The sequence below is a fragment of the Saccopteryx bilineata genome, chromosome 4 (genome assembly GCF_036850765.1).
Source record: "Saccopteryx bilineata isolate mSacBil1 chromosome 4, mSacBil1_pri_phased_curated, whole genome shotgun sequence".
Classification (NCBI taxonomy): Eukaryota; Metazoa; Chordata; class Mammalia; order Chiroptera; family Emballonuridae; genus Saccopteryx; species Saccopteryx bilineata.
The window spans coordinates 77,883,654-77,910,115 of NC_089493.1; the positions used below are offsets into that span (position 1 = coordinate 77,883,654).

General features: G+C 45.0%; 1 protein-coding gene across 3 annotated transcripts in view; it reads left to right on the top strand.

The window, feature by feature from the left end:
- The first annotated feature begins 2,488 nt into the window (after positions 1–2,488).
- TGM5 (transglutaminase 5) overlaps positions 2,489–26,462 on the top strand; it is a 29,213-nt gene continuing 5,239 nt past the window's right edge. For 2 of the 3 annotated variants that reach the window (XM_066274101.1, XM_066274102.1), the window contains exons 1-9: positions 2,499–2,592; positions 7,373–7,552; positions 7,673–7,918; positions 9,685–9,803; positions 12,617–12,745; positions 13,362–13,539; positions 24,877–25,015; positions 25,605–25,708; positions 25,804–26,043. In XM_066274101.1, the coding sequence (XP_066130198.1) occupies positions 2,583–2,592; positions 7,373–7,552; positions 7,673–7,918; positions 9,685–9,803; positions 12,617–12,745; positions 13,362–13,539; positions 24,877–25,015; positions 25,605–25,708; positions 25,804–26,043 (1,345 nt within the window). In that variant the 5' untranslated portion in view covers positions 2,499–2,582. Of the gene's footprint in view, positions 2,593–6,714; positions 6,805–7,372; positions 7,553–7,672; positions 7,919–9,684; positions 9,804–12,616; positions 12,746–13,361; positions 13,540–24,876; positions 25,016–25,604; positions 25,709–25,803; positions 26,044–26,462 lie in introns of all 3 variants that reach the window. The other variant, XM_066274103.1, reaches the window with a different exon arrangement.

Below are 26,462 nucleotides of genomic sequence, written 5' to 3' on the forward strand. Positions count from 1 at the left end.
CTCCCACCCCTAACTTGTTAGCGCTGGCCTGCCCCAGAGGGATGGAAGGTGCCTACACACCTCCCTACTTGAGTGTCGTAGAATCTGCTCTGTGCCCCTTCCTTCCAAGTCACAGTCTTGCATCCGTTCAGACAGACAGATACTCCTCAACTCTGTTCAGCTTCCCTGACTTTCCTCTGCCTTCCTGACTCCGGACAAACCACACCAATCAGAGCTGCCTCCCTCCCCCAGCACACCCTCTCCCGTTAATGGTTTGTAGGAACTGAATGACAAGCTGAACCTGTAAGTCAGTTCATTATCCTGAAGTCACAAAATAGATTGTTGCTGAGTAGTCATTGGGCATTTTCCTCTTGGACTGTCCCACCTCTCCAAACCCACCCATTCTAGGTGCACTCACTTCCTGTTTCTCCTCACAATTAAGCTCACCTGCCCATGTCTCTTTCTCCTCCCCATCTCAACTAGTGTGACAGTGGGGCCAGGCCTTTTACCCATTTGTTCATGCATAGGTCATCTTTTAATTCATTCACTCCACCATCAACAAATAGGAACTGGAAAACCAATCGTGCTACAGGTACTGCAATCAGCACTTCCATGGGACTCTGGAGTCTGTGTCCAAATCTGGCTCCACCAGTTCTTAGTGAGTGATCTTGGGCAAACTATTTAATGCCTTTGAGTCTCGATTTCCTAATCTGTAATATAGGAACAATAATAGTACCTAACTCCTGGGGATGGTGTGAAGATTAGGTGGGATAATGCACATAAAGCACTAAAACAGTGTCTGAAACACAAAAGTTATTATTAGTGTTACTAGTAGTTTTACTGTTAACCACCAGGGATATATTAGTAAGGCACAGGTCATGCCCTTAAAGAGGACTGGGGGAAAGATGGGTAAGTACTTATAATGTGGAATATGGGTGGGCTAATAAGAAACATAGAAGGGGCTGCTCCTGAAAGCCTGATGGGAGAAATAGAGTGAGGAAGACTTCCCCAAGGGCCAGTGCTTGAGCCTGGATATAAAAAAGTAGACAAGTGAGAAGAGAAAATTTCAGAAAGAGAGGGACCAACCCATGTGAGAACATAGAGCTGCAGAATAGCAGGCTTCCATCTAGTAACAGAAAGGGTTTGCCCGCCTGGACTCCAGACAGGGAAGGAAAGATTCTGAAGGGTTTTTGGGGTGATGTTGACAAGTTTGAACTTTACCTAGCTGTTGTATCTTAAGCAACTTGGTTGAATTAGCACTTCAGAAACATCCCTTTGGTGACTCATTTGGAAAAAGGATGGGTGGGAGGTTTGTTAGGAGCTGTTGTCCAGGTGAGGGTGGCTTCAATGAGGGCAGGGCCAAGGGCATGGAGAGCAAGGACCAATTTTAGGAGATAATCAGGAGTTGGACTAGACAGTTTCAGTGACTAATGGACTAAGGGAAGTCAGGAAGATGGAGAAGAATGAAGTGGTGGTACCCAGGTTTCTCTCAGAGTGAGTGGGTGGGCACTATCCTCACTCACCAAGACCAGAGATGCAGGAGGAAGGGGAGGAGGGAAGGAGTTCCATTCTGGATTGAAAGTGGGTGAGGGTATGTTAGGCAGTGAATTCTATAGATACACATTTATAAACACACTTTAAAATCTGCTCAAGGACAGAGAAAGTTGAAAATATAGGAGGTAGTGTGGAAGCTGGTGACAAAGTTTCCTGAGAAGAGAGGACAAGGAACTCAGAAAGCAGAGAACACAGGGAGAAGTGTCCCCCAGAGGAAAAGGAAGGGTGGATGTAGGTGCAGGGTGCTTCAGAGTCCTACCCACTCCCTAGGAAGAGCCCTTCTCTCCTGTTGTCTCTCTTCTCCCATCCGTTGTTTTTTCCCTTACATGCATGCTCACTGCAGGGACTTATACTTTTCTTACTAGAATTGAGGTTGTTCACTGGTATTCCCACTATCTCATCTATTTCCAAAACTCTTCCATGAATCTTCCCTTTTTATCCTCTACTTCTTTTATTTGAAAGTCACCTAGGACCTGGCAGGTCTCACCCAAGACAACACCTCTGCTGAAAAATAAATACTCAAAAAATCATACCACGGTGATCCAGAGTGGGTGCTGTTGTATTTAATGTCCAGGAAGTGACCCTTTATGGTAAAAGAGAGGGCCTACGTGCCAAGCAGAGTTCTAGGCATGGGTCTCAGTTGTGAGCTGTAGCCATGGGGGCCTGATACTAATGCTTTCAGGGGTATAGCCTCTCTCCATCCCCCTAGAGATCCCATCAGCTTACCTTAACCACCTGGCACCCCCACCACAACACAGTACCTGCCAGAGCTATCAAAGGCCCACACAGCATAAGGCCCTAACAGTTCATTGGCCATGACACTCTGTCTTAGCCAAACAACACTGCCAAGAAAAACCTGAGGGCAAGTGAAAAAACCAGTTGTGATCTGCCCAGTAAGCAAGTGGTCATGCAGCAGCCAGCCCCGCCTTTAGTGTCTCCTGCAGTCTTGGGGATGGAAAGGGAAGCAGACACTCAAGGACCAGAGTCCTGAAGCTCCAGGCCATCCTGCTATTCTGTGGGGAGCATCCCGGGAATCGGAGGCAGCCACCATGGCACAAGGTAGGGCAGGCCCATGGGGCTGCTGGAGGTCAGGGACAAGGAAGACAGATTGTAGGAAGTCAAGGGAGGATGGGTTCAGAGGAAGAAAGCAGTAAATAAAGAACATAGATAGAAAGAGTAAAAACTCCAGGAACCTCAGAATTCATTGGTAGTCCAAGAACCAGGAGGCAGGTAGACACCAGCAGGAAAACACACTGAACAGCTGCATACTAACATGTTTGTTTCCATAACCTGGTGTGACGGGCAGGGCCAGGTATTAGGGGGTCAGTGTTCCTATCCTTTTCTACTAGCTGACCTTCCTGTCCTTTTCCACTAGCTGACCCTTTGACATTGAGCAAGTGACTTCTCTAGTTCCCAGCCCCCATGCCTGAAAAACAAGTGGGGTTAGATCAGACAATCTTGAAGTTGTCTTCTATCTTTTGAAGTCTCTAAATCTTCATATCTTTTCTTCCTTTCCTACTTCAGATGTGTCTCTTCCTTATCTTAGCTAATCTTTCCACCACCACCCTACTATCTATATCATCTCCTCTCTAGAAAGAGCTGCTATGTAGATTAAATGTTAGTTAAAATCATAAAAATAAGCTAAAAGCTCTACAAATATAAGAGCCTCATCTTTATTTACTCTTTTGTGTTAAGTTTTTATTTTTAAATATTTATAATGTTTAATTATACAAGAAATATACCAATACATAGTTGGAGTAAAATACAGTAATAATTACAGATAAATTTATAGTCTCCTTACTGCCACCCTAACCCCAGCTTCATCTCCAGAGAAACCACTGTTAGCAGTCTTTTGTCTATACATTTAAATTCATATATTTATTTGTGCTCAATGTAATGCATAGTATCAGCATATGTGGCTTTTTTGCATATCTATGGCATAATCATATTGTACATGTTTTTCTGCAACTTGATTTTTTTTCCACTCAACAGTATGTCTTGAAGCTTTATTCATGCCACTCAGTACCTATAAATTTTCAGTATTTTCCACAATGCATAGTGTCTCATATTATGGGTATAAGTAACTTATTTCCCTGGTCCCTTATTGATTGGCATTTAGGTTGTTTACCACTTTTCAGTCACACAAGCAATACTGCACTGCACATTCTCACCTGTGCCTCTTTGTGCTTGTGTAGGACTGCCTTTCTAGGACAGATACTGAGATCAATTCCTTTAAAAGTTCTTCCTAGCCCTGGCTGGTTGGCTCAGTGGTAGAGCGTCGGCCTGGTGTGCAGGGGACCCGGGTTCGATTCCTGGCCAGGGCACATAGGAGAAGCACCCATTTGCTTCTCCACCCCCCCCCTCCTTCCTCTCTGTCTCTCTCTTCCCCTTCCACAGCCAAGGCTCCATTGGAGCAAAGATGGCCCAGGCGCTGGGGATGGCTCCTTGGCCTCTGCCCCAGGCGCTAGAGTGGCTCTGGTCGCGGCAGAGCGACACCCGGAGGGGCAGAGCATCGCCCCCTGGTGGGCAGAGCGTCGCCCCTGGTAGGCTTGCCAGGTGGATCCCGGTCGGGCGCATGCGGGAGTCTGTCTGACTGTCTCTCCCCGTTTTCAGCTTCAGAAAAATACAAAAAAAAAAAAAAAAGTTCTTCCTATAATTTAAAAAATATTTCATTGAGCATTACACCCCATTCTTCCTGCATATCAAGAAGAATAAAGATGCCCAATGTCAAATGTACCTCCTGTTTGAATATCTGGTGTCTGAGCTGAAGAATTATCCCTGTTACAGGTTGATATTAACTTGAGCCCGGATGTACCCAGAGGATGAGCTTTGGCCCCAGTACTTGCTGTCAGGCAAATGCTACTACTCCTGTTGAGTAGTTTGGGCCACATGCCCAACTTGAATTAGGGCCAGTTAGCAAGCTTTGTCTAGTCAATTGTTCTCCAGAAATAATTAACTTCTTTTCCACTATTCGGAAAAAGCCAAGGGCTTTCCCAACTGGCAGTGGGTTGGATATCCTTTCTGAACATGAGTGAAGATCAGCAATGGGTGGCAGCTGTTGGGTAATGGAAAGAGCACAGGATTTGGGCCAGTAAGCTTGGGTTTAACCTGGGGCAAGAAATGTGATCTGCCTAAACCTCTGTTTTCTCAATGCCAAGTGTTGCTGACATGAAATTTCATGCCTCCACTTTGTGGGGAATATTCAAAGAGGTAACTGTCCTAGAGTACCTATGACAGTACCTATCACATGATAAACAGGCCCTCTATAAGGTGATCATTGAATCTGAAATTTGAAATACATACAGAATGGTATGCAAAAGACAGAGAACTTTATTCAATCTAGCATATGATAAATGGAATCATGTTGCCTTTGTGTCTGGCTTCTTTCACCCTGCATGTTTTCAAATTTTACCCATATTATAATATATTCATCATTCCTTTTTATGGCTGAATAATATTCTGTTGTATGGATATACCACCTTTATTCATTCATTAATCTGTTGACAGACATTTGGGTTGTTTCCATTTTCTGGCTATTATAAATAATGCTGCTATCAACATCTATGTACAGATTTTGTGTGAACAAATGTGTTCAATCACTTGGGTATAGGAATGGAATCTCTAGGAGTGAAATTGTTGGGTCATATGGTAACTCTGTGTTTAACATTTTGACAAACTGCTAGACTGTTTTCAAAGTGTCTTTCTTTCTTTCTTTCTTTCTTTCTTTCTTTCTTTCTTTCTTCTGTCTTGTTATAACCATCTTCATGGGATCTCCAGTATAATGTTGAATAGATGGAGTGACAGTGGACATCTTTGTCTTGTCCCTTAGCTGAGAGGGAAAACAGCTAGTCTTTTACTATTAAGTATAGCGTTAGCTGTGTATCTTTCATAGACACCATTTACCAGGTTGAGGAAGTTTCTTCTATTCTTAGTTTGCTGAGTATTTTTATTATAAAAGAATGTTTAATTTTACCAAATGCTTTGGTTCATATTTCTTAAAATCTAAATACAGATGAGACAAAACAGCTGGTATCTATCCTCACTGGTTTATATCTAGTGGTAGAAGACAGACAAAAAGATAACTACAAAAATATCCAAACATCTCACATGGACTCTCAAACTAGTAAGCTCTTAGTAAAAATAATAATAATTTTTTTTTTGATGGAGACAGAGAGAGAGTCAGAGAGAGGGACAGACAGACAGGAAGGGAGACAGATGAGAAGCATCAACTCTTCATTGCAGCACCTTAGTTGTTCTTTGATTGCTTTCTCATATGTGCCTTGACTGGGGGGCTACAGCAGAGCAGGAGACCCCTTGCTCAAGCCAGCAGCCATGGGGTCATGTCTATGATCCCACGCTCAAGATAGCAACCCTGCACTCAAGCTGGTGAGCCTGTGCTCAAGTCGGTGACCTTGGGGTTTCGAACCTGGGTCCTCCGCGTCCTAGTCCAATACTCTATCCACTGTGCCACCACCTGGTCAGGCAAAAAAGTTTGTTGATGTAAATAAACAAATGAGCATGTTACCCTGTTAATTAAGCAGTTAAGTTTTCCTGTGAATGATGCAGTTACACATTGTAGATCAGTCAAAGATGGGAATACGGGAAAGACTGGGACAGGTTTCATGAAGAAGGTGGGTCCTGAACAGGCATTGGAGGATATGTGGAATCTTGTTAGACAGTGAAGGGGCCTTCTGAGTTGAGGCTGCAGCAGGAACAAAACACATGGACAGGTAAGGCTACCATTTGCTTGAAGACAGATTGGACGGAGAAGAAGACCCATGCTGAGAGTGATGAGAAGTGAGAATGCAAGTAAAGTTACAGCCAGGTATAGAGGATCATAAATGTCAGGTTAAAAGAGTGTGCCCTTCTTAGTAGGCTGTAGGGTATCTCAGAGCTTTTAAAGCAAAAGAATGGGATGATCAAATTGTTTTGAGGAAAGGTAATCTGGTGATGTGTTAAGGGGTGGGTGGTGCAGAAAGACAGGAAGCAGGAGGCCTGATGGAGGCTGTAACAAACACTAGGAGTGGGGTGAGGAGATCAGAATTATATTACTGTGGAAAGGCATAGATAGACGCCACAGACATTTTAACTGAAGACGTGAAGGGCCTTATGACATGTGAATGGATATAGACTGAGAAGGAGATGGGTAAGGCAATTATGATTTAAAGTTTGTGATCCCAGGTGCCTGAGGACCATGATAGGACCGTGGTCAAACATGGAGAAGTCAGAAATGGATCCCTTCTGAAGGAGGTACACTTGGAGGACAATGAGGTCAGTCTGTGTCCTAGCAGGAGTTCCAGAAGGGAGTGGGCCTTTCTGTCACTGTCCTCAGCAGCACAGCTCTAAAAGCACTGGGCACAGTGGTAGAGAGCCAGCAAACTGCTGAAAGCACAGCAGCTAACTCAAGCACAGTTAACCCAGGAGCAGCTAACCCAGGGATTTTCTTCCAAATCTGGGTGCTGGTACAGGGGAAAGGGAAACTCCACTTGCATTCAAGAAAGTGGATGCTGGTGCAAATCTGGGGACATGTGAGGCTAAAGGGAACAATCAAACTTGGCCACCCTATTAAAGGACAGGGAGAGAAAACTACATACCTCCAGGAAGGCCTAAGGGAAGAAGAAATAGAGGGTAAGAGAATCAGGGAAGGAAGGAAAGAAAGAAGTATAAAAAAGGCACTTGCATGCATGGAGCCTCATTTAATCCTCATACTGACTTGGAAACTTAGGCTCAGAGAGGTTAAACTTCTTTCTCAAGTTTGCACAGCTAGTGAGTGGTGGACGAGATTGGACCATGCTCCAGAACCCTGCTCTTTTTTCTACTTTTGGCTGCCTCATCGCAGGGCTGGAGTTGTCCATCACAGACCTTCAGAGCTCCTGCAATAACGTGCAGCACCACACAGAGGAGATCAGCTCTGACCACCTCATTGTTCGCCGGGGCCTGGCTTTCAACATCACTCTGTACTTCAGGAACCGGGACTTCCAGCCGGGCATGGACAACATCGTCTTTGTGGCTGAGACAGGTGAGGACCCCTGCTGGCACACCAGGGTGTGTGTGTGTGTCAGGGAGAGGGGAAGAGGTGTGTGAATCCTCGGGGACTGGGAGGTTACCTCAGAGGGGTTCAGCTCTGCTTCCCTCCCAGGACCGCTGCCAGACCTGGCCAAGGGGACTCGAGCTGTGTTCGGCCTGTCAAGTCATCATAACCTCAGCCCCTGGATGGCCTCACTGGAGAACAACAGGGCCACCTCCCTGGAGGTGAGCCTGTGTGCCCCGCCCACGGCGGCTGTGGGTCGCTATCTCTTAAAGGTTCATATTGACTCCTTCCAGGGGTCTGTCACAGCCTACCAGCTTGGGGAATTCATTCTGCTCTTCAATCCCTGGTGCCCAGGTAAGGCAGGTGCCTGTGTGGGGGTCCCTTCTCTCTACCCCTTTGCCAATGCCAAAGAGAGCCAGGAACAAGGATTTCTAGACCCCTGCTACCTATGAACCCACAAACCTCCCAACCCCATGCACTCAGCATCCATTCCCAAATACCAAAAAGCAGGGCAGGGAGAACCTGTTATTTATTTACTTACCTAGAATTTTTAAATTATGAATCAAGTCATCTTTACTTATATGAAACTTAAACTGAAATAAAACTTAAACTGAAATAGTTAAGTTTGACCACTGTTAACATTTACCTTTAGCATACATTTACCTTATCATACATTGAGGTTTTTCACTGTAAGAGTAATAAGTGCATTTTGGGGGGTGGGGGATGGGGAGGAAAAAAGAAGACAAAGAAAGTGTAAGGTGAAAAGTTAAAACTTATCCCAATCTCCAAGTTTCATTCTCCAGAGGAAACCCTGTTAGCATTTTCTTGTGTAGCCTTACAAAAATGTTTCATACTTAATCAAATATGTATGTACTGCACCTATACATATGTGTGTGATTATACAATACATACCGCAAATAGGATTACTTAATACATAATATGCTCTAACTTGCTTTTTTCATTTAAAAATTCAACTTTGGATATATTTTTCTATTAGTACATTATCTTTAACAGCTACAATTACTCCACCATTTGGGTGCACTAAGTGCCTTTAACTGGTTTCCTATTTATGAACATTTGGGCTGTTTCCAGCTTTTGTCTTAGACAAAGCCACAGGGAATATCCCAGCACCACCTTTCCACAATCCCTGTCCTTTAGATCTACTTGGGTGCAGGGATAGTTACACAGACATAAGACATGATGTGGGCAGAACGAAAGACAAGCCAGGAGGAGAGAGTAGGAAGAGGGCAGGAAGAGCTGAGAGTAAAGAGTGGGTCTGGTGGGATTTCGGACAGAGGTGAAATTCAACAAATTCTCACTTCTGACTTAGAGGATATTCCCCATCCCTTTCTCCCTCTCATTGTACCTTCTCCACCAACCTTACCCCAAGGGGCTTGCTGAGTTCTGCCAGAACCCAGCAACCTTGGCTGTGTTCCAATATCTCTACCAATCTCCCACTGCCTTATCACTGAATGGCTCAGAATCTACCCACCAGTCAGAGGAAGAGGCGCGCGCACACACACACACACACACACACCCTCTCCTGCCACAAACACACGTCCCTACTTCCTAATGTCTAAGACTGTGGGTTTCAGACTTATACTAAGTTATACTGAGGACCCCCTGAATTGTGGGGAAGAAAATGATATCTGTGGGTTCTTCTCTTTCAAAGCTTGTGCCCTACAAAAGGAATGATAAGGTCAATGCCAATCCCTAAATCCTAGTTTGCTCTTTTCCAACCAGGGTTAGCTGAGCATGGCAGAAAGAACACAGAACATGCGGTCACGTGGGCTGTGTTCAAATTTCACCCTGTGCTTACATGTGATTGGGCAAGTTATTTATCATTTTGAGCCTGTTTCCTCAACCTTAAAATGGGGCTAGGATGTCAATGTGCTTTGCAAACCAAGAAATTCTACCAAAGATAAGTTTTTACTGTCCCGTCATGTTTACACGAGCCTGTTGCTGGTGTGGAGGGATGGTGGAAAGTAGGGCTTGCTGCCCCTCTTGGTGTCACCCAGTGCCCCCCTCAGAGCTCAGCTCCCATGCCTTTTGGGGGATGGAATGGGGCAGGAAGGGCAGGGTGACTTTTCTGCTTTGTGCCCTCCCACTTTGATTCTTAGGGGATGCTGTCTACTTGGACAGCGAGCCTCAGAGGCAGGAATATGTCATGAATGATTATGGCTTCATCTACCAAGGGAGTAAGAACTGGATTCGTCCTTGCCCCTGGAACTATGGACAGGTGAGTCTCAGCCCTGCTCATGGCCCATCCAAAGGAGAAGGAAGCAGGAAGTGGGTGGGAGGGTGCCCCTTGTGCCAGGTACACCCAGAACTGCTGACATATGGGAACTAAATGATACCAGGAAGATGTGAGCTGTGACTCCAGGGAGCTACAGGAGTAGCCATAGAAAGTTGGAACGTGCTCTTTGCTAGTCATGTCTGATGTGGGCAACAGGGCTACAGGTAAAGGTACCCAACCAGGAACTTCACTGAGTGTGAGGATGAGGATGAAGGGACAACAGTGACAATGGCCATGATGATGACTGGGGTTTTTGTATCTTAACTATGTTTCTAGTGTGATGTATGTTCCTCTACATTTTGTTTTCCACATATATTCTAAAATGTGATTTTATTTGTAAAAATAGCATCATATTAATCTCAATGCTTTACAACTCCTATCTTGCTAAAAGCCTGCCTATAAAGCTCAGTCTACAGCAAGTGCTTCAGGAAGGTCAGAACCAGGCCAGGGAAGAGGGTTCTTGAGGCTGGGACCCAGCCCTGGAACCCTGTCAGGGGGAGAGGACCAGCCTGCTGCCAGAGAGGTGTCATCTGGGAAATCTTGGGGGATGGACAGGCTTATGGATCCTTGTTTCGGTTTGGTGTGGCTTCCTCTCCTGGACTTGTCCAACACCTGCGGTCTGGGGCCCAGCCCAGGCCCCCCAGGTGGGTATAGTCAAGATGAGTCATAGCAACCTAAACAAGCCCCCTTAAACTGGCCCCCACTGACATTCCCAACTCCTTGCTCAGCATGGGCTAATGGGGATCCTAGAGAGCCCCTGGATGGGAGTTTGTTGTCATCTGTGAGAAACACAAGTGAAGAGTTCCTGCTTTCTGAGCCCTGGGTCCTCCCCATCTCACTCTTATTCAGTGAACATATACTAAATGCCTGTTCAGTGCCAGGCAGGGCTCTAGGTGCTAGAAATATACAAATGAATTAAACACTGTTCCTGGTCTAACCAGTGGTGGCACAGTGGATAGAGCATCGACCTGGAATGCTGAGGTCGCAGGTTCGGAACCTCTCACTGGTTTGGGTGCAGGCTCATCTGCTTGAGCACAGGCTTGCCAGCTTGAGTGTGGGGTCTCTGGTTTAAGTGCAGGGTCGCTTGCTTGAGCCCAACATTGCTGGCTTGAGCATGGGGTCACTGGTTTAGCTTGAGCCACCCTCCTCACCCATCAAGGCACATATGAAAAGCAATCAATGAACAACTAAAGTGACACAACTATGAGTTGATGTTGATGCTTCTTATCTCTCTCCCTTCCTGTCTGTCTGTCTGTCTCAAACAAAATAAAACAAAACACTGTCCCTGAGCCCACAATGAAGTGGGGATTCAGTCACATAAGCATGCCATATGATATGTAAAGACTGCCAAACAGGCACAGGGTGTTCTGAGAGCCTGGAGGAGGAGCACTTGTTTGGGTATGGGTTGTTAGGAAGCACCCTGGAAGAAGAGATGCTTGAAGTGAGTTAACCAAGAGAAGGAAGATGGGGAGAATATCCCAGGCAGAGGGAAGGATGAGCAGACACAAAGGCGAGAAACAGTTTGGCCTGCTTCAGGGGTAACAAGGAATTTGGTGTTACTAGAGCAAAACTGGTGAGGCAGAGGGCATTGAAAAGTAGGAGAGGCCTGACCTGTGGTGGCACAGTGGGATAAAGCGTCGACCTGGAACACTGAGGTCACTGAGGTCGCCGGTTCGAAACCTTGGGCTTGCCTGGTCAAGGCACATATGGGAGTTGATGCTTCCTGCTCCTACCCCTTCTCTCTCTCTCTGTCTCTCTCACCCACTCCTCTCTCTCACAAAAAATCAATAAATAAAATATTTTTTTTAAAAAGAGAGAAGTAGGAGAAGGACAGATCAAGGAGGAGCTAATGGGTCTTGTAGAGGAGTTAGAGCTTTGATTCTGTAGGCCATAGGGTCCTTTGAACATTTTAAAGCAGAAAAGTGAAGTGATTAATGTATCCCCTAGGGAAAATGGATCAGAGAGCTTCCTAATCCTGTATATTTGCCAGTGTTGCGTGGAAATCAATGCGTTCATTTATTCTCATTCAACAAAGTTTTCATCTATGTGCTGAGCACTGTGCCAGATCTGGGGTGCAAAGTTCCAAGAAAATCTGGAGACAGAGAATACACTTGGGCTTGGAAGACAGACCTTGGCTACATCATTACAACTGAGCCTGATGAGCAGAGATGTGGCCAGAGCTATGAAGTTAAACCAGGCTTGGGCTCCAGGAAAGGCCTCAGAACAAGTGGCATTCACAACAAGCCAGGAAGACAACGAGTCAGCCTGCCTTGGGTGGGAAGTTTCCATAACTCACATGCTATTAGTCAGTCCACAGATCCACTAAATCACAGGTGCCATGGCAAGTTGGCACCAACACCTTAACAGTAACTGCCAGTGATGAGCTGGATCAGCAGGTGGGGGAGGAAAATGAGGCAATGTGGTTTTAGCAAGAACATCTCATGTTCTCTAAGAGTGTGGAGATTGAGAAGAGGGAGAAACAGCTTTTTCAGCCAGTCAGACACATTAGAAAAAATTCCAGGAATTTGACTTGCAAGGCATACAAACAAGGTGAGTTGTGACCCCAGAGCTTTGCGACCCTGCACCTGCCTATGAGGCAGTTCTTGGCTGTGCTACTGAACACAGTTGCCTTCCAAATGGGATTTTATTCCACAAACAAACTCCATTGTAGAGCTGGGCAGGTGGCTCATGCATTTCTTTCCATAGTGACACATGCCAAGCACGCGTGCCTTACCTCTCTGTACCTCTCCTTGCAGTTTGAAGAGAATATCATAGACATCTGCCTGAAGTTGCTGGACAAGAGCCTGAACTTCCAGATTGACCCAGCTGCAGACTGTGCCCTTCGGGGATGCCCCATCTACATCAGCAGAGTGGTGTGTGCCATGGTGAGATTGGGTATGGGTTTGCCCACCCAGGGCATTTTCAGAGAGGGAGGAAGCTGTGCTGGGAAGCCCTGCCCACTCACAGTTGCCCTCTGCAATGGAAGATAAAGAGTTGACAGGCATGGGCCCTCTTGCAGAGCCATTTTGGACAGGACTGATGAAAGAATATGGCTAACAGGTTTTCTCTGGCAAACAGGTTTTTTCAACTGAGCTCTGAAATAGCTGGGTGTGGGTCACCATGGCTACTAATTCCAAATTGCGTGTTTGGGAAAAGCTGAGTGTATCTACAGTTGGTGAAATGGTTTTGTTGTTCTAAATTTCCCTTGTTCTCAAGTATTTTAAAAGCTATCAGAGCCAAGCTTTAGCTTTGCAGGGCACGGGGAGAAGAGGGGCAAGAGGGTGTATAGAAATAGAATAATAAACTGGTTAACAATGGAGGAGTCAGAATAGCCAGGCTTATATCCTGATCCCTTCCCCAGAAGGCCTGGGTGTTCCCAGGTAAAATGAGACCAAAACCTCCTCTGTGTCTCATGCCCATGGGCCTTGCAAGGCAGCTCACATATCACTTCTTGCTAAGGAAAAGGATCTTCTAATTCTTCTATATATGGCTTCTCTTCAGATCAACAGCAATGATGACAATGGGGTGCTTAATGGAAAATGGAGTGAGAATTACTCAGACGGCACCAACCCTGCAGAGTGGACTGGCAGCGTGGCCATCCTAAAACAGTGGCACGCCACAGGTTGCCAGCCAGTGCGCTACGGACAGTGCTGGGTCTTTGCTGCCATCATGTGCACAGGTAGGGAGTAGAAAGGGCCCCATGAAATTACCAGAATGTGCAATGGTTCACACATTATCTCTCCAGGTAATTCTTGTCCCCATCTCACACAGTTTCCACTGAGGGATATTTGGAAGGTAGTCCTTTCCAGCAAAAATGTCTCATCACTAACCTCAGGTTTCACAATATCTGGGCTTATTTCAGAGGGTGGTTTTGAGGTAGAAATCATATACCTTCCAGAACCCAGTGCCCTTCCCTTCTTCTGAGCATGGACAACCTAACAGAATATTCGTAAGAACCTGGGAATTGTCTAGTGCAAGATAGATATGAGATGAAAGGCCAAGTAATTAGAAAACTTGCATACTGATTAGCACATTTTCACGAAGATGTTCATATGAGAGGGAAACGTGCATCTGAAAGTGGTATGGGCCTCGGGGCCAGAGCAAGATGGCAGCCAAAGTGTAATGACCTTGAATTTGGAGCTGTCACAAGTTCAGAGGACCTGGAGGACTGGCTCTGGCCTGAGAATTAGGGGGCGAGGGGAAATCGTAGATCAGCTTTTCAGATAGGGAGTGAATGCAACATTAGTAGAAAAAAAGTTAAAAAAAAATAGGTACATGGAAAACAAGGCAAATGGAAGTTGGTTTCTATGTGGCAAGAAGAGCAAGCAGAAGGAAGTGGGGGGTGAATCTTGAGGAAATTGACACCTGGAAATGAGTAACACACTGCAGGTAGCAGGAGGAGGTAAAGCCCCACTCAGGGCCAAACTTTTGCTCCTGGCCCTCGCCGTCTCCTCGTCCCCATGCCTAAGCCAGCCAGTTCTCAGCCTCTTGGCATGCATATCCATATACCTGACTTGGGTCATAATCAGGAAGTTATTATTATTACCAGGGGAAAGGTGCCAAGAATGGCTTTCGCTCAGTACTCTCTAACATAATACAGGGAGGCCAGATCAGCCCACAGCTTGATTTTTTTTTTAATTTTATTTTATTTTTACAGAGACAGAGAGAGAGAGAGAGGGATAGATAGGGACAGACAGAAACAGAGAGAGATGAGAAGCATTAATCATCAGTTTTTTGTTGTGACACCTTAGTTGTTCATTGATTGCTTTCTCATATGTGCCTTGACCATGGGCCTTCAGCAGACCAAGTAACCCCTTGCTCAAGCCAGCAACCTTGGGTCCAAGCTGGTGAACTTTGCTCAAACCAGATGAGCCTGTGCTCAAGCCGGCAACCTCAGGGTCTTGAACCTGGGTCCTCCGCATCCCAGTCCTGTCGTTCCATCCACTGCGCCACGGCATGGTCAGGCCCCACAGCTTGATTTTATTGGGGGATGAGGCCTTCTGTGTAGAAATTCCCTGTAAGACAAAGCTTGGTACAGTCTGTGTGCCTGTGTGTCCTGGGCTCAGCTCCTGGCTCTTGGAGGATGCCTAGAGAACCCTGGGCTGCCAAACTAAGACCAGGCCTCTGTTCTAGATCACAAGGAGGTTTATTTTTTTTTTCTTTTCTTTCTTCCTTTTTCCTCCCTCCCTCCCTCCTTCCCTCCGCCCTTTCCTTCCTTCCTTCCTTCCTTCCTTCCTTCCTTCCTTCCTTCCTTCCTTCCTTCCTCCCTTCCTTCCTTCTTTCCTTCTTTCTTTTAAGATTTTATTTATTGATTTGAGAAAGAGAGAGACATAGAGAAAGGTAGGGGGAGAGCAAGAAACATCAGCTCGTAGTTGCTGTTGTATGTGCCTTGACTGAGCAAGCCCAGGGTTTTGAACCTGAGACCTCTGCATTCCAAGTCGATGCTTTATTCACTGCATCAACACAGGTCAGGCAAAGAGGTTTCTGTAAACACCAATAGAGGGTGACTTCACACAGGTCTGTGAGAAGGAGGTCCTGAGCTACATCTCCCCTGCAGCTGCACAGCCCCATCTTGAGTTAGATGCTTTGATTGCTCAAATAATCCCTGTTTTGTTTTGTATTTTATTTGTTTGAGGGAGGCATGGAGAGAGAAAGACAGGAACATTGAGCTGTTCCTCTATGTGCCTTGACCAAGAATTAAACTAGCAACCTCTGAGCTCTGGGATGAGAATCCAACCAACCAACTTATATATATAATTTTTATATATGTATGTGTATATATATAATTTATATATATGTATGCATATATGTATATATATTTTTTTTTTAGAGAAAGAGAGACAGAGTGTTTGTTTTTTAAATAAGAAACTTGACGGCTTTGATATCCAGAGTCACTGACATTTGCATGTTTGAAGCATCCAGGGAGGAGTCACAAGATTGAGAGGCAGAGGATGGATCAATTTCATTTGTGCATGACAGAGAAGAAATCTTCCTGTGCATGGAAAAGCCTTGAGTCTAATGGGCCAGGTGTATGTGTATGTAAAAGGAAGGGCCAAGGATGTGGGTGTGATTGTCTGCAACTGGGTGAGACAGAGGTGGAGCCAGTAAATGGAGATTATACAACAGAGCAGACCAATTAAAATGTTTATGAGAACAATAGCATTTTAGTGACCTGGAAAGCAAAGAACTGGGCAAAGTGGGTCAAATGTGGGCTGCAGTGGGTACAACTGCAGCTCAGTCAGCACCAGCCTTTCCCAAAAGGGCTATCATGTTGTATATTAACAAATATACTAGTTTTCAAAACTCATTCATTTATCCAATAACACTTATTTATTGGGTCCTTATTCTATGCGAGGCAGCTTCAAATACTTTTGGATACAAAAATGGGTAAGACCCAGTTTCTATCCCCCACTAAAAGTTACGTATTTATCAAGCTTCTTAACGTGATTCAGCTGCCAAAGAGTCATTATTTCACAATCACAATAGTTGATGTTTATTAAAGACTTTCTTTGTGCCAGGAACTGTGCTAAAACTTAAACAGCTCAGAGTAGTGGTGTGGCATGTGGGCTCTAGAGGCAGACTGCTTGGATCAAATACCAGCATTATCATTAGTTGACTGAGTTACCTTGGGCAAGTCACTTACCATGTGCCTCAGTTTCCTTAGATGTATGATAGGGAAAGTAATAGTATCTACCTCGTAGGGTTATTGAAAGGATTGAGTGAGTTCCTATATAGAGAATTCTTAGAATAGAGCCTGGTTACAGTAAGTGTTCAGTATTAGCTAGGATAGCCTCATTTGGTCCTCCAAATGACCTTAAGAAGTAGGTCTGATCACCATCTCAGTTTTGCAGATGAGAAAATTGAGTAGTAGAGCTAATCTCACGTCTGGTCTGACATGCTTCACTAAGCATATACTGCACAAACCCTACTAGCAGGTGCCATTTATCCAGCACACCCTGTGCTTCAGGCACACTTACTATACTCAGGAGTATATTGCTATCTTTGTGCAATATTTTGTCCAGTATATTTTTTGTTTTATATATAGATTGTATTTTTCACCTTTAAAATTTTTATTGGGTTTTTTTTTTTTTTTTTTTGCTTGAAAATCGTTGGCTTAGTGTGTCCCTGGTGTAGGCATTCTGATGGGGTTGTTAAGCTCGGGCTGGTGTAGGTACAGTATAGGTATTCTCATAGTGTTATATTCAGGCATAGATATTATTCAAGTTAGAGGCTTCTATTTTTATGGGACTGATTGCTGCAAGAAAGTGTCCTAATACTTAAGAAGAACTTGTGGTGTACAGACCCTGATCTTACAGCTTAAATAATTTGTTAAGGGTAAGGCAGATAGTCTAGCAGAGGCAGGCTTTCAACCTAGGCATTCTTTTTTATTATTATTATTTTAATGGGGTGTATTGGTATTTTTCTTTATCTTTCTTTTTTTTTGTCATATTCATGTTTTCCCTTACTTTCTCTTGAGCAAGTAACAGTATTTAAAATAGCTGTCTTAAGGTCCTTGTCAGCTAGTTCCATTGTCTCTGTCATTTCTGGATTTAGTCCTATTGGTTGACATTTTTCCTGATTATGATCATTTCCTGCTTCTGGCATGCCTACATGTACTCTTCCACTCTTACTAATCTTCACACCCACATGCAAAGTAGATATCATGCCCATCATTATACAGGTGAAAAACCTGAAGCCTAAAAAAGACCAAGTGACTATTGTCTGACCCAGAAGTACATTCTCCCCTAGCAGCTCTACCTCCCAGTATTTGTGTGTGTGTGTTTGTGAGTGTGTGTGAGTGTGTGTGTGAGTGTGTGTGTGTGTGTGTGACAGAGACAGACAGAGAGGGACAGATAGGGACAGACAGACAGGAAGGGAGAGAGATGAGAAGCATCAATTCTTCATTGTGGCACTTTAGTTGTTCATTGATTGCTTTCTCATGCATGCCTTGACCAGGGGGTTACAACAGAGCAAGTGACCCCTTGCTTAAGCCAGCGACCTTGGGTTCAAGCTAATGAACTCTGCTCAAACCAGATGAGCCCGCACTCAAGCCAGCAACCTCAGGGTTTCGAACTTGGGTCCTCTGCGTCCCAGTCCAATGCTCTATCCACTACACCACTTCCTGGTCAGACCCAGTATTGCTTTTTTTAATGTGAACATACTGACTTTAAGTTCCTGTAGAAAAATCACAGAAAGGAGACTTTGGGTGCATCAAAGGTTATGATTTGTGGACAGGCTGTATACCCTTGACATCCGTTTAGTTGTCTGATACTTTGAGAATTTCAGAGAAATCCCTTGCCTATACCTTTCCTATACTCAGAAGCAGCTGCTCCACAACTCTCAGTCATTAGGCTTTTCCCGTTCCAGCCATCTTGTGACAAGGTCAGGCCCTCAGCCTTTGGCTGAGGTTGGTGAAGTAGCCTGGAAGCCTTACTTTGTAACAAGGGAATGGAGGAGACAGTGATGTTCTGTTGCCTGAAAATTCTCACCAAAACCATGTGTCCAATAGGTACTTATTGCATGATTCCATATATGTGAGATGCTCAGAATAGGCTAATTCATAGAGACAGAGCGCATTAGTGGTTGCCTGGGGTGGAGGGAGGGGAGAATGGAAAGTGACTGTTGTGGGCATAGAGGTGATAAAATGTTCTGGGTTAGATAGCGGGGATTGTGGCACAACCTGTGAATATACTACCAACCACTGAACTGTATACTCTAAAAGGGTGAATTTTATGGTATGTGAATTATCTCAGTAATTTTTTTTTAAACCAGGCATCCTGGGACTGTGCCTGGCCCTCGTAGGCTGCTGCCCACAACTGCCTCGGATAAGGATGGGGCTGAGGGTCAGAAAACTCAAACATGTGACTGTGAGCAGGTCTGTGGGGCATCATCCCCTCTCTGTAAAGTAGGGCCCTGGGCCCCAAGCCATGGTGAGAAACTGCGTGAAGACAAGGAGGCTGATCCCTTGGGGCTAGGCCCTTCTCTCTTTACCCGAAACTGATCTTGCTTCTCACTTGTTTGTATAGCGGCCTCTATAAAGTACTTCGAGATTTTTATTTCAATACAATAACTCTTGTCCTCATTGTTTTTAATGAGCCTTTTCCTCTCAAAGAAGGAAACTTGGCCAAGGCTCTGGTGTGTTATTTTGCCTCAACCTTTGGCTTAAACACAAATCTACCATTATTCTCCATGGATTTATGGGGCATCAGTTGTATGGAATGTTCTTTCACAGGGCTGTGGGTTAATATATGGCAAGCACTTGGAAAAATGCCTGGCACATGGTTAGTTTTACATAAGTGTTAGCTATTATAGTTAGTCTCATAGTGTTTTAATCTCTGCCTCTTAGGCTCTAAAGATCTGGCTGGCTCTTGTTTAAAAGATGTTTCTAACCATTCCCCAAATTTCAGTTCCCTATCTTCTCTACCACTGTTTGAGTTGATTTTCTTCCTTTGTTCTTTGTAATTTTGTTTTTTTTATATATATTTTTTATTTTTTACAGAGACAGAGAGAGAGTCAGAGAGAGGGATAGATAGGGACAGACAGACAGGAATGGAGAGAGATGAGAAGCATCAATCATCAGTTTTTTATTGTGACACTTTAGTTGTTCATTGATTGCTTTCTCATATGTGCCTCGACTATGGGCCTTCAGCAGACCGAGTAACCCCTTGCTGGAGCCAGCGACCTTGGGTCCAAGCTGGTGAGCTTTTTGATCAAGCCAGATGAGCCTGCGCTCAAGCTGGTGACCTCGGGGTCTCAAACCTGGGTCCTCCGCATCCCAGTCCGACACTCTATCCACTGCGCCACCGCCTGGTCAGGCTTCCTTTGTTCTTTGGAATGTTTAGGATTAAATTAATCATATTCCTCATGTCATGGCATTTATCATAATAGGTCAGCTTCAGGCCTTTCGTTTTTTAAAAATGTAACAAGTTAATTGATTTTCCCCCATTTATCTCATAACTCATTTCCATTCACACACACACACACACACACTCGTGATAGGGAAACATTTTGATGTGTTTAATAGGTAGCATTATATTTGAAGATGTTCTCATAAAAAAGTATATTGCTATCTTTGTGCAATATTTTCTCCAGTATGTTTTTTGTTTTATAGATTGTATTTTTTACCTTTAAAATTTTTATTGGTATTTTTCTTTATCTTCCTTTTTTTTGTCATATTCATGTTTTCCCTTACTTTCTCTTGAGCAAGTAACAGTATTTAAAATAGCTGTCTTAAGGTCCTTGTCAGCTAGTTCCATTGTCTCTGTCATTTCTGGATTTAGTCCTATTGGTTGACATTTTTCCTGATTATGATAATTTCCTGTTTCTTACATGCCTATCATTTTTAAAAGTAGGCTTTACATTTTAGATCAGTTTTAGGTTTCACTGTCATGCAGACAAGAGAGAATAGTGCAGATATGACCTTGTGGTAGCATATCTGAAAAACCAATGCAAGATAACTCATCTTGCATTGTTATGGAGAACAATTAAAGGCATGGGAGGAAGGGCAGAAAGTGGTACTTTTTATCATTTGGAAGCTTAATGCAACCAGGGAGAAATTAAAAGATATTAAAAATTATCACTGACCAGGTGGTGGCGCAGTAGATAGAGCATCGGACTGGGACACAAAGGCCCCAAGTTTGAAACCCCAAGGTCGCCAGCTTGAGCGTGGGCTTATCCGGCTTGAGTGCAGGGTCACTGGCTTGAGTGTCGGATGATTATAGACATGAATTCATGGTCACTGGCTTGAGTCTAAGGTCGCTGGTTTGAGCGAGGCGTGTCTTTCTCTGTTGTAGCCCCGCTGCCCCCAGTCAAGGCACATATGAGAAAGCAATCAATGAACAACTAAGGTACTGCAATGAAGAATTGATGCTTCTTGTTTCTCACTCCCTTTCTGTCTGCCTGTTCCTATCTATCCCTCTCTCTGTCTCTCTGGCACACACACACATACACACACACACACACACACACACACACACACACACACGAATCATCACATTTAAATGCAATTACTTTGATTCTATTAGTTGGGGCTTTGACTCTATTCTTCAGGATAAGCCATTGAAAATATGGTAGCAAAGCAGACCAAATGAATTTCAATAGACAAATTTCCACTAATTTCTCTTGTAAAATTGGTGCTACATTTCTACACGGGAAGGCGGGATGGTCGTGGACGGAAGAACTGGTGAGAAGGCTTCACGGGCAGTCCTGAAACAGACATTGTGTGTTAAGACACCGTCAGGACAGTGTCCACCACCAGTGTGAAGGGAAGCTGCACTCCTGGAGGGCAGGAATGCCTTTCATTTTTGCGAACTCTGCATCTAACTCACTGCCTGGTTCATAGCAAGGGCTTGACACTTGTCACTGAATAAGTGCCAAATGGCTGAGTGAAGAGATATTGTAATTCATGTTGGGACTGCAGTGTTGTGTAATATGCCTTGGGAACTCTTTAGTTCTTTCCTGACTCTGAGATTTTGTCCAACTTTGTTCAAATATCACTGCATGAGTGTGCACACCTAAGGGTGCACACCAGTGGTGGGATTCAAATAATTTAACAACCGGTTCTCTGCCCTAATGACCATTTTAAGTATAAAAAATGATATATCGGAAGGTAATTATTATTTCATGCATTTAATACTTAAATAGGAACAATAAAAGAAGTACACAAACTAGATTATAAGAGTTTTAAAATATTAATGAAAAGATATTAAATAATAACTGACAAAAACAATAAAACTATTATTTAAGCTCTTTTCATATTGCTTTTTGATAGTCATCCTCACTTGCAATTTTTTTCACCTATGGACAGATGATCATTACTATAGGCACTTAGAATACGCTGTTGCACAGATGAATGTTACAAAAGAGTAAGAAATGTAAATTTGTGATTTCCACATTGGGCGGCTGCCCAGGCACCCACCTTAGAGAGAACCCTGATTACAAGTGCCATTTTAACAACTGGTTCACCAAACTCAACAAAAAATTATGTGTCAGTTCTGCTGAACTGATGTGAACTAGCTGAATCCACTACTGATGCACATACACAAACACAACCTATATGGGTTTCTCTTTTTTTTTTTTTTTTTTTTGTATTTTTCTGAAGCTAGAAACGGGGAGAGACAGACAGACTCCCGCATGCGCCCGACCGGGATCCACCCGGCACGCCCACCAGGGGGCGACGCTCTGCCCACCAGGGGGCGATGCTCTGCCCCTCCGGGCTTTGCTCTGCCGCGACCAGAGCCACTCCAGCGCCTGGGGCAGAGGCCAAGGAGCCATCCCCAGCGCCCGGGCCATCTTTGCTCCAATGAAGCCTTGGCTGTGGGAGGGGAAGAGAGAGACAGAGAGGAAGGGGGGGGGTGGAGAAGCAAATGGGCGCTTCTCCTATGTGCCCTGGCCGGGAATCGAACCCGGGTCCCCCGCACGCCAGGCTGACGCTCTACCGCTGAGCCAACCGGCCAGGGCCTGGGTTTCTCTTTTATGAGGGACTCAGCTCCCACAAAATTATCAAAGAAAGTCACCTGAGACTCATGTCAAGTTGTGAATCATTGTGAGTGAAAGTCTGCAGAAGCCTTGTTCACAGGTTAAAGACAACACATTTCCAACACAATCTAATAAGCAACTATTCTGAGCCTATCCAGACATGCTGAGCAGGAGTTGACACCACGATTGACACCGCAAGTGGCTGTTCGTGAATCCGCCAATCAGCATGTAGGTTGGAGGCTTGCTCCCTGCTCTCCCTACTACCTCTTTTGGCACATTCTCTTATTACCATAAGTATTATCCACCCACCTGACTGTAATCTTAGCATAAACCCTGGCTCTTGCAATGCTCCTGAGTCACTTGAATGTTCTTGCATCATTCCTGTTTCATATTCTTCAGTGACAACTTCTAAACTTCACCCTCCCCTCTGAGGCTGTCCTGTGTCACCTGCACCTACAACTCGCTTGTCCGCTCGGCTCATTCTTGCCTTGTTCCTTGGCCCTGTGCAGACCTGACACTCCAAAGAGAACTCCAGGTTTCCCTCTGGACTCTCTCCTCCCATCCTGAGCTGCATCCAGAGGTGGGTCCACACCCTAGCTGGGAGAGGCTTTGTGCCAAAGTATCAGAAGGAGCCCAAACTAAAATCTATAAGCAATTAAATGTTTAACATAAATAAATATTTAAACTAAAAATTATGAACATTTAAAAATGACAGTAGTATATGTGAAGAATCCTTGAAACATCTACTGTATATTTTTCAACTCAGTCACTTCACCTCCTAAAATCTGTCTCAAGGGAGGAAAAAAAGATTGATCTATAAAGATGTTCATTACAGCATTATTTACATCAGGGGAAACATTGGAAACCAACTACATATCTAAAAATAACCACTACTAGAAATATTGCTTTTAGCAAATATTTGATAACACAGGAAAATGCTTAGGATGTGTAATAATGTGAAAATACTAGAATGCTGAACAGTGTGCATAATACTGGGAGGGGGACTCAGAATTGAGTACAGCTTAGCAGTAAAACCATAATTGGAGGAACAGCTTTGCCACTTCCTACCCTCTGATTCTTTATCTATAAAATGGGAATAATAACTGCAGCTTCTATGTAGAGTTGTTCTGAGGATAATGTATGTAAAACAGTACCATGCCTGCTGGTAGATTACTATTCTTGTTGTTATTATTATTGAATTGGGTGGGCAGTCAATGTTGGACTTAAGGGGACAGGGACCCCCAGGGCATTTGGTGGTAGGATGGGCTGGAGGGCATTGCTGTTCTTAGAAGAGTGCACAGTGGGAGAAATATGGCGGAGGACAAAGAAAAGAAGTTGGTTGGCAAAGGGAAAGGATGCTCCTTCAGAAACAAAGACAACATTCTACCTTTTCTCCAGAATCTCTCCACCAGGAACAGGCTCACTTTTCTAGGCTTCTGTTACACAGTTTCCTTCCCTTTCTGGCTGGATCTATGATGCTTTTTCCTTGAAAAGCTGCCAAGACAATCCACTCATAGAAAGGGGGGAGCGCAAACCACAAGACAGCCAACAATCCTTACCACAGGAAGGAAAACATTTCAGGTATTTGGTTTGGAGATGGAACTTAATGGCAGGGAAAGAAGTGAAACTGAGTCAGGCCCCTGAGTCTTGCCAAAGGAGGTGTGCCTATCCCACCCTGCTGGCCCAGGCAGGGGAACCCATGACTCGCTAGACTTTCTGTTACCCGCGGCGGTGCTTGTTGGAGCAACCTGCAGCCTTTCAAAGAGTGTCTTTTGTTATTGCAGGAGTCAAAGGAGGACAAAAACAAAAACGCCCAGACAACTTGATGAAAGAAGCAGGATTTATTTAGTCAGTGGAGCAGCGTTACCCCAAAAGGGGCAACCAAACACGTGCTCCCCGAAGTTAGATTTCTTACATCTTATATACCTTTTACAGAATACAGGTTTTCATGCAAGGGGCTCGTGATCCCTTTGTCTAGAGCAGCGGTTCTCAACCTGTGGGTCTCGACTCCGGCGGGGGTCGAACAACCAAAACACAGGGGTTGCCTAAAGCCATCGGAAAATACATATTTATTATACAATACATTTTTAAATAAAATATGTATTTCCAATTATGTATTTCCAAAATATGTATTTCAGAAAAGAAAAGGGGAAGGGGTTTTCAGGTAAGTTCTACCTTCTTTGCTTTGTGTAGCAAGTGGCTCCAGTCACCCTTTCAGAGAACTATAGGAAGTAGTTAATCTATAACTGGCTGACTCTGTTGCCCTTGCAGGCTCCCTTCCTTCGCATTCTCCTTGTTTCTTCCTCCTCAGGGATGAGGGGTAGAGGGCCTGACTTTTCCTTCCTTACTATGAGCAGGAGAGGAGCTCAGCAAGGTGGGGAGGAAGGTTGGCAGCATCACCAACCCAGTGCCCCACACAGCTCCTGCTTGGTTCTAAAGGCACCAAATGAATAATTTCCCTGGTCCCTGAGCCCTAATTCTAGGAATCCACAGAACTCCTGAATCCACAACCCCAAATTATTTCCTGCCCTTTTTGCAGTGATGAGGTGCCTGGGAATCCCCACCCGCGTGATCACCAACTTTGACTCTGGCCATGACACAGACGGAAACCTGATCATAGATGAGTATTATGACAACACAGGCAGGATTTTGGAGAATAAGAAGAAGGACACTGTCTGGTGAGAGACAACTTCTCAGTCTCTGTGTAGGGCAAACCCCACCAGCAGGAGTGTGCCCATGAGCCTGATGCCCTCTCATGCTCCCCACCCCCACTTTTACCCCAGATCTTGTTATCCCAAAGGCTGGGACACCGCCCAACACAAAAATAACTATTTTGAGTTTAGAATGCTCACATCATAAGAGCTCTCTGCCCTGGGTGAGGTTTTCCTCTTTGTCACCTGTCATTCAATATTCAGTCTGTGGCCACAGGAGGGCCTGATTGATACCTCACCTCCAGACACAAAGATCATATCTACCTCTGTGAGTCAACAGCCCACACAGGAGAAGGCCACAGGGATGTTTCTGAGAGACAGAATGAGGAATTTTAACTTCAGCTGGCCCTGGAAGCCTTCATTCTCTACTCACAAGGGCACACTGAGGCTCACAGGTGGAAGAGCCAGTCACTACTCACCCACAGGAGCGAGCTAGGTCTGCCTTTCTATCTGACAGTCCATCTGCTCATTGTCCTTGCCTTTCTCCGAAGTCACACATGCATTACAAAGTCTCCCTTATCTTATTTGACACTGACTCCTCTGGCTTCTCCCTCAGGAACTTCCACGTCTGGAACGAGTGCTGGATGGCCCGGAAGGACCTCCCTCCCGGATACGGAGGCTGGCAGGTGCTGGACGCCACACCTCAGGAGACGAGCAACGGTGAGGCTCTCTGGAAGAAAGGCAGAACTCACTCGCAGGAACAGCCCCTACCTCTGCCCCGGGGGCAGCATCATGGCTCTTCTATTCTCCTTCAGGCCTGTACTGCTGCGGCCCTGCCTCCGTCAGAGCCATCAAAGAGGGAGAGGTGAATCTGAGCTACGACACGGCCTTTGCCTTTTCCATGGTGAATGCTGATTGTGTGTCCTGGCTCGTCCACGGAGGGAAGGAGCAGAGACTTCACCGGGACACGAATTCTGTTGGCAATTTTATCAGCACCAAGAGCATCCACAGTGATGAGCGGGATGACGTCACAGAGAACTACAAGTACGAAGAAGGTATGACTAAGCCAGCCCCACTCGGAGTTCAGATCCTGTGGGTGCCTTCCCCTGACCCCAGGAAACCTCCCAGCCAGCTGTAAATGGCCTCTGGGGACCCACGCCACTGTCTTCTCAGCTCTTCAGGGGTAAGCTCCTAGTTGAGGCATCCTGAACTCCCTCACTTCCTCATGCCCACCACCACCCCACATCACACAGGTCAGTGAGTGCTCTCCACAGATGTTCATAAGACCTGGCAGGGACTTCTTATTCAAGCCAGCAGGGGCAAAGGGGCACCTAAGTTAGTCAGCTGTGGACTAATTCCTCGAACATCAACCAGCAGGTTAAATCACCAGAAAGTCAAGCAAAAATATCCAGTCCATGAGGACCAGAAGCAGGGTAAGGAGCAGGATCTGAGTGGGGGTAGGTCAGGCTATGTG